The sequence below is a fragment of the Protopterus annectens genome, chromosome 3.part1 (assembly GCF_019279795.1).
Source record: "Protopterus annectens isolate FY-2018-M chromosome 3.part1, PAN1.0, whole genome shotgun sequence".
Lineage (NCBI taxonomy): Eukaryota > Metazoa > Chordata > Ceratodontiformes > Protopteridae > Protopterus > Protopterus annectens.
The window spans coordinates 1,124,802,080-1,124,815,770 of NC_056732.1; the positions used below are offsets into that span (position 1 = coordinate 1,124,802,080).

General features: G+C 37.3%; 1 protein-coding gene across 1 annotated transcript in view; it reads left to right on the forward strand.

The window, feature by feature from the left end:
• Window positions 1-13,691, forward strand: part of LOC122797757 (transient receptor potential cation channel subfamily A member 1-like) — a 1,751,748-nt gene that overhangs the window by 174,520 nt on the left and 1,563,537 nt on the right. Inside the window, exon 10 of the mRNA XM_044066281.1 lies at window positions 12,558-12,658. Coding sequence (XP_043922216.1) covers window positions 12,558-12,658 — 101 coding nt within the window. The remainder of the gene's footprint in view (window positions 1-12,557; window positions 12,659-13,691) is intronic.

Here is a 13,691-nt window from a genome sequence, read left to right on the forward strand (position 1 = left end):
TTTTCAGCGCTTCTGTGGATCCCTAGTGATATCTGCATTGCTTACTGTACTTATTTCCTTGTTTCACTTGAAAGAAAGTTACTGTTTGCCATTTTTGCATTTAAGTTACCTGGCACTTGCTCACTAAAGCAATTATGTAAGTCAGCACTAAAAAATTAAAAGGACTACACCCTCACAAACTCCCCCTGGAGTACCTTGCTCCCCATTGGCCATTTTTTTCAATTATAAAGAAATTCCCAATACTATTCTAGCATGTCCAAAGGTCAGTTGTCGATCTCCTCTCCAGTCCAGCTGGTGAATCTGGGAATCTTGAGGCAATGTTACAACTGCCTCATGTACACAGACAACCCTCTCCTCCTCCCAACAAATTCCAACACATGTGAGAGATGCAACCATATAGCCAAACTGGAGGCTAAGCTCTCTCAACTCAGTACTGGTGTAACCAGTCAGGAGGAGAAGGAAACCACACTCACTAAAATTCCAGTCTCACATAGACCTACCACAACAGCAAACCAAACACATAAACACACAAAAACATACTTGGAGGCTCTAAATAAAAATCTGCCTAAGCAGCAGAGACCTCCAAAGCAGACATCCAAGCAACCGCTACCCCTAAACAAAACACATGCAACACATAGCTCACAAAGCCAGTGTGCCGAACAGTCACAGCCCTTAAGGCTAAACAACACACCTGATACACTTGTAATAGGTGACTCTATCATCAGGCACACTGACGTCCAACTCACCAGGCTGAACAAGGAGAAGGTCACGGTGAGCTGCCTGTCAGGCACTAGAATCCGCCACATAACACAAGCACTCAGGTCACTCCAAGGCAAGTACAAATATGACTCAGTCATTGTCCATGCTGGTGTGAATGACCTGAGACGTACCTCCCTGGACTACATGAAAAGAGACATAGAGGAGCTCTCTGAGCATGTAGCCCAGGCCGGTATGACCCTGACCTTGAGTAGCATCTTACCCTCACCAAGAATGATGCCACAGTATGAAGACAAGATTATCAATTTCAACAAGTGGCTTAAGTATTGGTGTCATTCAAAGGGGATCCAATGCCTGTCAGCCTGGGATGACATGCTCGACAAGCCACGATGCTTCGCTAGGGATGGCTTGCACCTGTCATCCCTGGGCTTTCGGATATTGGCAAAGGCTCTTGCTACCCCCATAGTGCCTTTTTTAGCCAAGGCGCAAAAGACAAACCCACCTCCATAGGTATCACAAGGGATAAGAAACTAAGAGTAATGCTATTCAATGCCAGAAGTCTAAACCTCAAGATGCACGCACTCGAAACTCTCCTTAGCATGGAGAATATCGATATCTGTGCAGTAACAGAAACCTGGTTCAAGGCTCTCGAGAGCACCCCAGCACTACCAGGTTATACCTCATACCATGCTTTTCGGCCCCAAAACTTGGACCGAACCACAAAAGAAGGGGGAGTATCAATATTCGTCAAAGATACCCACACCTCCAGGTTGGTGGCACAGCAAGAAGCATCAGAGACTATCCATGTGCAAATAACAGTGGGTAAAAGTGCCTTCAGGTTTATAGCCTGCTACAGACCACCCTCCCAAACCCAGGAACCCCACTCGGCCTTCCTGAGAACACTGGAAAATATGAAGTTCTCTCCAAACACCATTATATTGGGTGACTTCAACTACCCAACCATAGACTGGGAGCATTACTCTAGCTCCAACACCCTAGCCCAAAGGTTCCTAGAATTTATAAACTCAAATGCTATAGAACAACTTGTTACCACTCCCACAAGAGGGGAAAACATATTGGACCTGATCATCACCAACATGGGCACTCTATGCTCCAGACCAGAAGTGTATCCCTCACTGGTAAGATCAGACCATAAACTAATCTCACTGGATATTCACATCCCGACCCCACCCCATGCCCAGAAAACCACAGTGAAAAACTTCTCTAAAGCAAATTTCACACTCCTCAAAACCGAGGTGGAATCCTTCAAAGCCCCCGGGCCTGTGGATAATACGGCCCAGACCGCAAAATCCTTTATAAACACATTCTATGAACACCTTCAGGAATGCATGGATCATGCAATCCCAAATAAAACCAAGACCCAATCCTCCAAAGGCAGACGTCCTGTCTGGTGGACCCCAGCCATAAACAAACTATACAATAGAAGGAGGAAACTACTACATGATAGAGCAAAATCCCAAAAGGGAAGGAATCTCTGATCAGTATTAGCAAAAAACTACGGGCACTCATAAAATCATCTAAGGCCAGCTTCGAGAGAAAAATTGCACAGGACACTAAGGATAATCACAAGGCTTTCTTTAGTTATGTTAGGAACCTGGGTGGGAATTCCCAGATATGCTCAGAATTAGTCCAAAATGACAAAAAATACACCGAACCCACAGACATTGCCAACATCCTAGCTGACAGGTTCAGCGCAAACTCCCCTCCCCACCAAAAGGGCTAATATCTATCCCAGCAGAGTGCTGCCCCCCTGACATCTCAGATGCTCAGGTAAGAGCTGCCCTCTCCAAAGCAAAAAACACAGCATCAATGTGACCAGACGGTGTCCCAGGCTACGTCCTACATGAACTCCAAGAAGAGCTAAACCCAAACCTAAAACTACTGTTCAATCTCAGCCTTACTACAGGATATGTACCCAAAGAGTGGCGTACAGCAACAGTGGTCCCTCTCCACAAAGATGGTGCCTCAATGGATCCTGGAAACTATCGCCCCATAAGTCTCACTAGCTTGGTCTGCAAAGCTATGGAAAGGATCATCATGGACCTTATAAATAAAGATATTGGGGACCTACAGACACTGGATCCTACCCAGTTCGGCTTTGTTAAGGGTAGATCCTGCCTCTTAAACCTGGTCGATTTCTTTGAAACAGTCACCAAGGCCATTGACAAGGGGAAGGTGATCCACACAGCCTACCTGGACCTAGCAAAAGCCTTCGATACAATACCCCACTCAGGCATTATAGATAAGCTCACCAGCTTAAATATAAACCCCTATGTCACTAGATGGGTTGCAAACTGGCTCAGGGACAGAACCCACATGGTTAGAATAGCTGGAGCCATGTCAGACTGCAAACCAGTTACAAGTGGCGTCCCACAAGGCTCAGTCCTGGGACCTCTCTTGTTCGGTATATATTTCTCGGAGGTACAGGCCAACATGGAAGGACTGTGGCTGACCAAGTTTGCAGATGACTGCAAACTGGGTGCCATAATAGACTCTCCAGCCGACACAAGCATCCTCCAAAAGGGCCTCATAGAAACAGACAAATGGTGCCATAGCCATGGTCTCAAGCTAAATGCCAAAAAGTGTATAGTCATCCCCTTTGGCAAAAACAAAGTGCCCACAAATTACCACATAGGTGGTAATCCATTAAGTACAGAAGAAGTAAATAGGGACCTGGGGACCCATGTTGATAGCAATCTCTCATTTGACAACCACGTGGCCAAAGTGGTTAGAAAAACATTTTATATAGCCCACCTAATCATGAAGGGATTCACATCTAGATCAGGGGAGGTCACCGTGCCTCTTTACTCATCCCTCATCAGGCCCATAATTGAGTACAATGCCCCTTTTGGGATGTACCTTACCAGACACCTGCAGCAACTGGAAAGACCCCAAAAGTACGTCACCAAGAGGATCAAGGGGCTCAAACAGATGCCGTATGCTACCCGGTTAAAGAAACTCAAGCTCTACTCAGTGGCATACCACCTGCTCAGAGGCGATCTGTGCCTGACGTATAAAGCCATGTCCAACCCGGAATTAATGGACATGCTGCACCTCAGAAAATCCAAATCCCATCGAGCTACGCGCTTGAGGGACTTGAACCTCAGCACTGAAATAAATAGGACATGCTGGAGGGACAGATTCATAACCCAGAGGCTCCCTTCACTCTGGAATAAAATCCCAGTCCAGGTTAGGCAGAGTCCCTCATTGACTCTCTTCAAGAGGAATCTTGATGAGTGGATGGGAGATCGTAGGTTTACCCCGGGTATCACTTCTGTGTCACTGTTAGACAGAGGCACAGTATACTAACCTCAAAATAGGGCATAGCAAAATTAATTTAAAATGGGTGGCGAAAGCCATACACACTCTGGCTAGGCTTATAAATGCCCTAGGGCAGATAGCCTAGTATGAACCTATGAACCTATGAACCTATGAACTCAGCCACATAAAACGTATCGTTTTCATTTTAAACTTCATCATATGTGGATCTAATAGTCAAACTCAGGGTTATATAGCATCCTGACAAGCAAACTGACCAATACAAAAAGACAAATTGTTAAAGACATCCTTATCATAAAACTCATAAATATTCATCACAAACCATGTTAATAGGACTAAAAGGCTTCTTAAAATCAAGCTAAAAAAATGCTAAAATACATTTAAAAATATCAGTATTATAAACAATCTAAAAATGTAGCTCACTTCTCCAAAAAAGATTAACTGAATGCTTAAATATTTTACTTTAAAAGCTGTATGAATGAATATGTTATGTAAAATACCAGACTTCAGCAGCAGTAAATGAATAGAGTATGAAAAATAATCTTTTGCCGCCCTCAATTGGACAAAGTGTAAATCACAGACAAAAGTAAATGTATATACAAAATACAAATACCACTAATTAACTGTGAAATGTGGGTTTGATAACGAACATTTTCATTTTCATATTCATAACTTGGTTGCCCTTAATTTTCCTCTTTTTTATGATCACTATACATATATTTATATTAGAAATATCATAGGTGTCATCATATATTCTTAATTCTATGATATTTTATGGAACAATTGTTATTAATTGTCATGAAAAAACTTGTTATCTGAAACAAGATACCAGTATTTCTATATGATCTCATGCATTAAAAAAATCTGTTTGTACCATAAGTGGTTATAAATTTGATATGAATGTTCAACCCTTTTTAATTTCTGCTCGTATATATCAGCAAATTTTCATTGTCATAAGAAGTAGCTATGTTTCTAGCCTATGCAATGATCTTGGGGTTGTAGCTCTATATCAAAAATGCCTACACTGAACTTTCAGTTTCCTTTCCATAAGTTGTTTCTGAATTACAATATCTATGTATCCTTAAAAACTGGTATTTTGGAATATTATTTTTTGGATCCCTATCAGATTACCGAAGTTTCGAAACTTTGAACATCATATGGCTGAGACCAAATGATCGAAGTTTTGAAACTTAGAAGGTTTTGAATGGAGATTGCTGCACTGCATGGAACAGGAATTTTACCATTTTTCTCACTATTGGGGGATCTCGGAGATGGTATATTTACTAAGCAGGGGGTGCAGAATAACGTAATTTTTTTTAATTTTAGTTTTGAAATTTCAAAACTTCGATCATATGGTCTCGGCCATATGATGTTCAAAGTTTTGAAACTTTGGTAATCTGATAGGGACCCTACTTTTCATATGAGTAGGATGACAGCTATCATAAGTGAATGGCAATTTCTTTCTAAAAGGTTTTCTATGCACAGAAGTGATCAATGAGTTAGTAAGTGGCAAATCTAAAAATCCATAATAAACAGATAATGTTTAGCTTTAAAACAAATACCAAACTGATTATTAAGTAAAAGTGTGATGAACTCTTTCAGTAATGATAGATTCAGCAATTCTATCAATACCTATCGTTCTACCTATCTATCTATTAATCTTTTTTATTTGTTTGTATAGATATCTGCGTGTGTGTGTGTGTGTGTGTGTGTGTGTGTGTGTGTGTGTGTGTGTGTGTGTGTGTGTGTGTGTGTGTGTGTGTGTGTGTGTGTGTGTGTGTGTGTGTGTGTGTATGTGCAATTGAAAAGATCTCTTCTCATTTGGTTGACTAGTCCATATGGTTATGAAAAAGAGTGACTACAAATAGGAGTAATTAGTAAAATGTGTGATTGTGGTATTATTGACTTTTCATTTAATGTTATGCAGGAAGGTTGACATGTTTACAGGAATGCTTGGGAAAGCAGAAAGATGTTAACTTTGAGATGGGTAATATTGCACAATAACATGGACTGAGTATGTACTCTTTTTATGCTATTGTGTAAGCTCAGCGTTAGTATATATGATGTAGTCTAGGTGTGTGGGTGCAGGGGTCAATACTGTTTTATTTATTTTTTTATCTAACTGGTATTTTGTACTATGTCATTGTTATTTGGTTACCCTTATGAGTGTTTGCTGTTCTGTGCACTGGGCCTTTTCATTTCATAGTTTTGTTCATCACTTTTTTTATCCATTGTGCATTAGCTGATATAATCAGTTTTATAATTCCAGAATTCACACTGCACCAGAAATTCTGCAATATGGCAGAAATTTAAAGCAATAGCATCCTATAAAATATTCAATGAATTAATTACAGCATCTTCACTTCCATTGGTGTTTTCTTCCTTACTTTAATTATTGAAAATGTAACCTTGTATTTTTAGCTTTCATTTTTAAACCTTAGCTCATATCCGATATTTGCAAACCTGGCTCTCTTTTTTGCTGTCTAAGCAGGTATATCTCAAGATATCTTTATTTTATGACTGTTCATTAAAATTATACATGTCTCGCTTCATACCTGAAAATTTAAAAATTTGGAAAAAACAGGCCTTGGACATCTTAAAACAGAAAGGGATGAGCTAAAATCTTACAGTTTGATGTAAAACATCAATCTAAACTTAATCAGCAACTTTTCTACTGGAATATTCAATAACAGTAAAATACAATTAATGTAAGATTTTGTCATGTCCTACTATATGTCCCATTACTCAGGTATACCCAAACATCTATGGTCATTGCTATTTTATTTAAGTTACATATCAAAATATTTTTCTTTCAACAAATATGTTTGTTGAAGAGATGCAAGATTTTTTCCTCACAGCCACTTATTTTGAAGTTCAAGAAACTCTGACAGCTCAGTTTAGAATTTAAGATATAAAGATATTGTTTTAAACTGACAATTTATTTTAGCACTGATATCTTCAGTTTGTAGAACTTCAGACTTTAAAGTATCCATCAGTTTGATTTACTATGAAAGATTATTAATTTTTTTAGTAATACTGTTAGCCCATACCTCAATGAAAATACCACTGTAGCAAGAACAGTTTTGGCTGAAGATTGAGTAGAAGGTTATGAAATTGTTTCTTTTTCTTTGATGTGACAACTTTTGGGGGGCACTTTTGACTCTCCGCAGCTGACCATCAACTTCTCCCTGGGTCTCATGTCATTCATTGTGTCCTACTCAACTCCACTAATATTTACTGACTAACTCTAAAACATTTGAGCTTCTGGAGGAGATCATGCATCCTGCAGCATCATACTGCTACTGAGGAGTGACCCAGTCCTTCCATACAATCACTGTATCCCAATGAAGGATGTGGAGTGCTCTACACTGATGTATTATCTATGTTTCCTCATATGACTCAGGTCCAGCCTTTCCCTTTTCAGGAAAATGTCCATGAACATCTGTGGCTCTCACTGGGGACCAATAGCGAAGGTATGTCTTATGTCACAGTATCATCCCACCCAAGAATGGGAGCATCTATACTCCATCCCATGCCCAAGCCTCTATTAAGACTTGGCCTGTATGGGCTGCAATCAGACCTTTATCTGTCTGTGCTACTAGTGCAGGCTTTTTGTGTGAAAATTGTTGTTTTTTGCACAATAGCCTGGGAAGAACTCTTAAAACCAGTTTATCCTGTTCAAATGTAGGTAATAAATAGTTCTTGAAATTACATTTTCTTCTCTATGTATGATCTGGGTGACCTCATGAGTTTATGATTAAGAAACACAAATGCCCTTTATCTCTCAGAGAGAAAAAAAAAAGTTTCTTCCATAATCCTGTAAATTAGCATGTATACCTTTATAACTGCATGAAATGACATTAAAGTAAAAGCACAGCCTTTTGGATAGACCAGCACAAACATTTTAATTTAAGTATCATCTGAATAATCTGCAGGCATTTATAGAATGTGAAAAATATGTAAAGTTAGGACATAGCATTCCGGAAAAAAGCAAATCAACTATAAAACTAATTAGAGCTCAAAAAGAAACCCAACAAAACCCTTACTGGTCAGTGTCTATTGCATATGTTGTAGTACAACAAAGGCAGCTATGTGACCCCACTTTCTGCAACAAAAGTAAGTCAAGTATAAGTTCAGTTAAAGATCACAAAGCCAGAGCAAGTTGTGTTAGTAAATCCTTATCAGATATCCTGCAGTCCATCAAGCCAAACTATGCCTCACACTTCACCCATCACTGGACAACATAAGTTGAAAGCTACAGACACTGTCTCATTTGCCATTGCACATTATCTAATCCAAATTATCCATTCATCTAAGGCTTCAATTATCTGTCTATCCCTTCTGGGCAAAGCTACAGAGACTGTTTAAATTGCTGCTGCAAATTTTCTGCTCCAAGTAAACAATCTAGTTATCTTCTTCTTCTTCCGGCTTTTTCCCGGTTAGGGGTCACCACAGCGGAACACCTGTCCGCTCATAATTGGCAGTGGCATTTTACGGTGTCGAGTTGCCAGCCCAGCACCCAACCTTCCACAGAAGGCACACACACACGCACACACGCACACACTCACACCTAGGGCCAATAGGAAAAAACAGTCTGAAGTAATTTTAGTGTAATTAATAAGACTCCAACAGGGTGCAGATTAAATTCAAAGGAAAATCAAGCCTAAGCATTTAAAAGGAGAATATGTGCGTAAAATAAATATATTGGGAAAATGTGAAATAAAAACATAGGTTCATAGGTTGGTACTAGGCTATTGGCCCTAGGGCCTATACAAGTCTAGCCATAACAATTCCCTGGCTATTTCTTCCCACAGTATTTGCGTCCCATGTTTTGGAAAGCAAGACTATGAAAACATAGTTTAACTTAGCAGAAAGTTTTGCAGAAAACTTCTTTTTTTCTGAATATTTTTACTAAGTTTTATAAATGGATAAAAAAAGTATCATAAAAATATATATAGAAATTTAATTGATACATAAAACAAATAGAACATCAATAAAAAAGCAATACCAACTATTTACGTGTCTACTTATATAAGAAAGATAAAACTTCTAATATTTTAATAATTTGCAATTCATTACTGATTAATGTCTAATTATTTAACAAATTCTTGAGTTTCATCCACAAATTTAAAGACGTGGTTATTCTAGTGGTTTTCTTTAATTGATAGAATCTCCAGTTGACAGGTTTTGATTGCAATGTTAAATAATTCTTTCATTGATGGAGTTGATACACTTTTCCAATTTTTTGTGATCACTTTCCTTGCAATTGACAAGAGACTCCAAAGAAGAGAGTAATCAATTTTCTGGAATTGGAATATTAAATAAAATTAATGATTTATTTAACATAAAATTGTCACTGAATAGTGCCTGTAAAAAGAAATTTACATAATTCCAAAATGGCATAATTACAATACATCCACAAATAATATGTTGCCAATTGGCTTTAATATTCATCCCACATCTCCAACAACCAACTTTCTTTTTAGACATTAATTCTATTTTATGAGGTGTACTAAATGCTTTATGCATAAATTTCCATGAAAATAAATTCCATTTTAATGACATTGTAGTTTGTGCAGAAGACAAAAGCATCATTTGTTCTCACTTTCACTAGGGTAATAGTTACTGATAGTTATAAAGTAATCCCAATAACTATCTTTACAATAATGTGGTTTTAATCACCTTATAAACTTTGGATAGAAGTCCTTTTTCTATGCAGTTTTGATGCATCAAAATAATTAAAAGTTCTATAAATTTTCGAACTTTTTTTTTGCTAATGAATGCATTAGACTCATTATCTTCTCTACTGACTACCTACAGTTCTGAATATCTAACCACAGTCATTCTTCTTTCATCTTCTTTCGGCTTTTCCCGGTTAGGGGTCACCACAGCGGAACTCCGGTTCGCTAATGATTGGCAGTAGATTTTTACAGTGCCGAGGTGCCAGCCCGACTCCCAACCTTCAACAAAGGCACGCCCATTCACACATGTCTTTCAAACACCACTTGGCTGTGGGGAGGACATGCAGACACCACACAGAAGGCGCTCCAGCCAAGAATCTAATGGGAGAACCTCTTGCTGTGAGGTGACAATGCTACGGCTGCACCACCACTAACCACAGTCATTATTTAAGTTAAATTTATTTGATATAAAATCTAGGGAATGTAGTTTTCCTTATCCATTAATTAATACCAAAACATTAATTGTTTTTTTTTAAAGGTACTCATTATGAATGTATTAAAGGTGTTAACATTGTTTTGTGTATATGCTTTAGGGAATGTTAAGAATAGCCAAACATTACATTCTGATTCTCTGTACACAAAATTTCCGAAGTTGATCATTGTCATGGAAATGTAAGTTGAATTTATCTGTGGATTTTGATATTCCAATATAAAATATTTTAATAACCAAAGAAAACTTCTTCTGAGTCATAGTGATTAACCAACTAAGTGTCCATGATTCTCAGTATTCAAAACCTTCTGACTTATGTATCACAGACTGAATAATATTAATAAATAACAAGGATCATCTGTTTGTAATTCAAAATTTGTTAATTTACATGGAAGAGAAATCAAAACTTTACAGCAGCAATGATCTTAGACAAAATATAGAAAACCACATTGCTCCAATCTACACATTGCAGAAGCAAGTAAGAAAATCCAATACATCTATTAGACTCTGAAGTATACAGAGAAGTTAAAAAAAAACGTATCTAAGGAATACAGACTTTTGTTTTATTTCATTTATTTATTTAGTTTTTTGTTTAAAAGAATCATATTTTCTCTTTCCCATCACCATTAAAGAGATAAGACTTAAAAAACATGGTAATTGATTAATAACATACAGTACTAAAAATAGTATTCAAAAAAATGTAATTTGCAGTGAACCATATTTTTAAGGACTTATATTCTGAAGCATGTCATGCAGTGGCAACTTGTGTTGCTACACTGCTGGTCTCTTTTCCCTCCAGATGAAAAAGTTTACATGTAAATATATCTATATCTGTTTCTATATCTATATATATGTCTATATCTATGCCTGGGTCCCTTTTCACTTGACTGAGTTTTCAGAAACTAAAACTCCATATGTTAAGACCATATGACTGAGTTTTTGAAAACTTGAAGCTTTTGAATGGAAATCGTGGTGCAGCAAGGATCGGGAAATGTACCCTTTTCCTCACTGTAGTGTAGTACTGAAGTTGGTATATGTAATTTGCTGGGGCGTGGGGTGCATGGGGGATTGCTTTCCCTGCAAAAATGTAAAAAAAAGGTACATTTTTGAGTTTCCAAACTGTCGGTCATCAGACATAGACCCTAATTCTATATCTGTATCTATATCTATAGCTATATCTATATCTATATCTATCTAAACATCAGGCTGCTAGATGAAGCTGCAAGCAGCTATTTTTCAATGGCTTAGGCCATATCAGATGACTGATACTTGAGGAAACCTGAGAATTAAGAGAAAGCAAGCTGTACAAGTGGTTCCTCCACACTAATTAAGATGTAGTAAGGTTTGTTTTTTATTACTTTTTCAAACAAATAATAATATGCTGTGCTTTGTGATAGTGAACTTGTTTTGTTGTTACTATAAGCTTGGTAACACCTGGGAAGGGTATATATTTTTAACTTGAGTAACATGAGTTAAAATATTGTGTGTGTATGCTTCTGTGTGCATCTGTGTGTATCTATATCTCTATCTATATCTACATGTTTTATATATATATATATATATATATATATATATATATATATATATATATATATACATCTATATATATATATATATATATATATATATGTGTGTGTGTGTGTGTGTGTGTGTGTGTGTGCGTGTATGTGTGTGTGGGTGTGGGTGTATGTGTTTGATATGTGTTTTGTTACTATAACTTGAGTAAAGTCAGTTAAAATATTACATGTGTGTTTGTCTAGAGGGTTTGCTATGGTTGTACTGTATATACCTGACAGCAATTGAATGAAAATGAAATGAAAATGAAATATATTACTATGCCATTTATTTATTTTTTGTTCATTCACTTTGATCATATTCAAACATTCGATATATACATATTCAGTAAAGTGTCTTAGTGTGTGTGTGTGTGTGTGTGTGTGTGTGTGTGTGTGTGTGTGTGTGTGTGTGTGTATTGGGAGTTGCGATGTGTTACAATGTACTTGTTTGACAGCAGTGAGGAGAATATTTTACTGTGACTGTTATTTATCTATTTATTCATTCAGTAGTTTAGTGTGTGTGTGTGTGTGTGTGTGTGTGTGTGTGTGTGTGTGTGTGTGTGTGTGTGTGTGTGTGTGTGTGTGAGTGTGTGTGTGTGTGTTCACGCCTAGGAGTAGGAGGGTAAACTCATATTGGCTTCATACTCAAGAATGGTTCCCATATTTATTCTTGCTGATTGGCTCTAGCTCCCTTGAGTCCCTAACTAGGATAAAGTTTGCCCTAGAAAATGAAAGATGATTAATGAAAAAGTTAACATGTATGTCAAATTTGTGTAAGAGATATGTCTGACAAGCTTCATTGTCATTTTTAAGGAGCAAATCTCAAAATAAAAGATGGATGTGGCTGCAATTTCCTTCACTTGGCAGTGCTACAGCAAGGTGGATTAAAAAATTTGAATGATGAAACTATGAAGGTAACTTTTACTAATTGTTTGCCATAACCCTGTTTTAGTGTTTTAAAATCATGGCATTGTCTTCCTGCAAATAAATAGATAAAAATCAAGGCAGGAAAATGTTATGTTAAAACTGGTACTCAACTTCCTTTTGTCTTCATTTTTTCCTTATGTTAATAATTGGAATCCAGATAAAAAAGCAAGCCAGTACAAGGCAGCAGAATGAGGCAAACCTAATTATAATTTAGTGCTTTCATCTAAACAATTGTATGTCTGCTTCGCACCCATGTGTTTTCATCAGGATTTGTGTTTACAACAGATTTGTGGTTAGTTTTGTTTTTTGCTTTCTTTTAGCCACTGTGAGAAATGGGGTTGGGTAGGAAAGAAAACAAATAGAAGGTAAGAAGTGTGCATAGGAAGAGCTGAGAGTTGTCTAAGGCAATGTCTGGGGTATCTTGATACATTATACTTAGGTTATCTAAGGAACTGGTTGATACTAGTCTGGTGGACAAAGCATTTAGGGTGCAATAAAATGGTAAACACAATGGTGTTCTTTGCAGGGATCTTTGCCTAAGCATTATAGTGTACTCTCCTTGCATATGCACATGTTGAAATTTGTTTATGCCAAGCTCACATCACAAAAACATGGGCAGCTTCCACATTAGTTATTCACTTCAGTGTCAACCAGATGACACGGAAATTCATAGCTTTCAGTTCAGATGTTTTCAACTAATTTTACACAAAATGGAAAACTCACTTTATCTCCTAAGTACTGTGTGCACTCCTATCTAAGGTAAACATTTTGGGCTTTAATGAAAGCTTGAAATTGATTAGGCATCTCATTGAGAAATTTCTTTGCTGTAGAATGTTTGTGGCAACTCATTTTGTTCATTGACATATTGGACTGATAAGTCATATCTATTAACCATTGAGTGATGAATAACTCAGCAGTCATCACCCAATTTAGTACTTGTTGCAATGGTACAAACCTTACAGGCATGATTGCCTGACCTGCAAGCCTTTAACAGAAGCTAATGTAAAAGGAGAAAAGAAA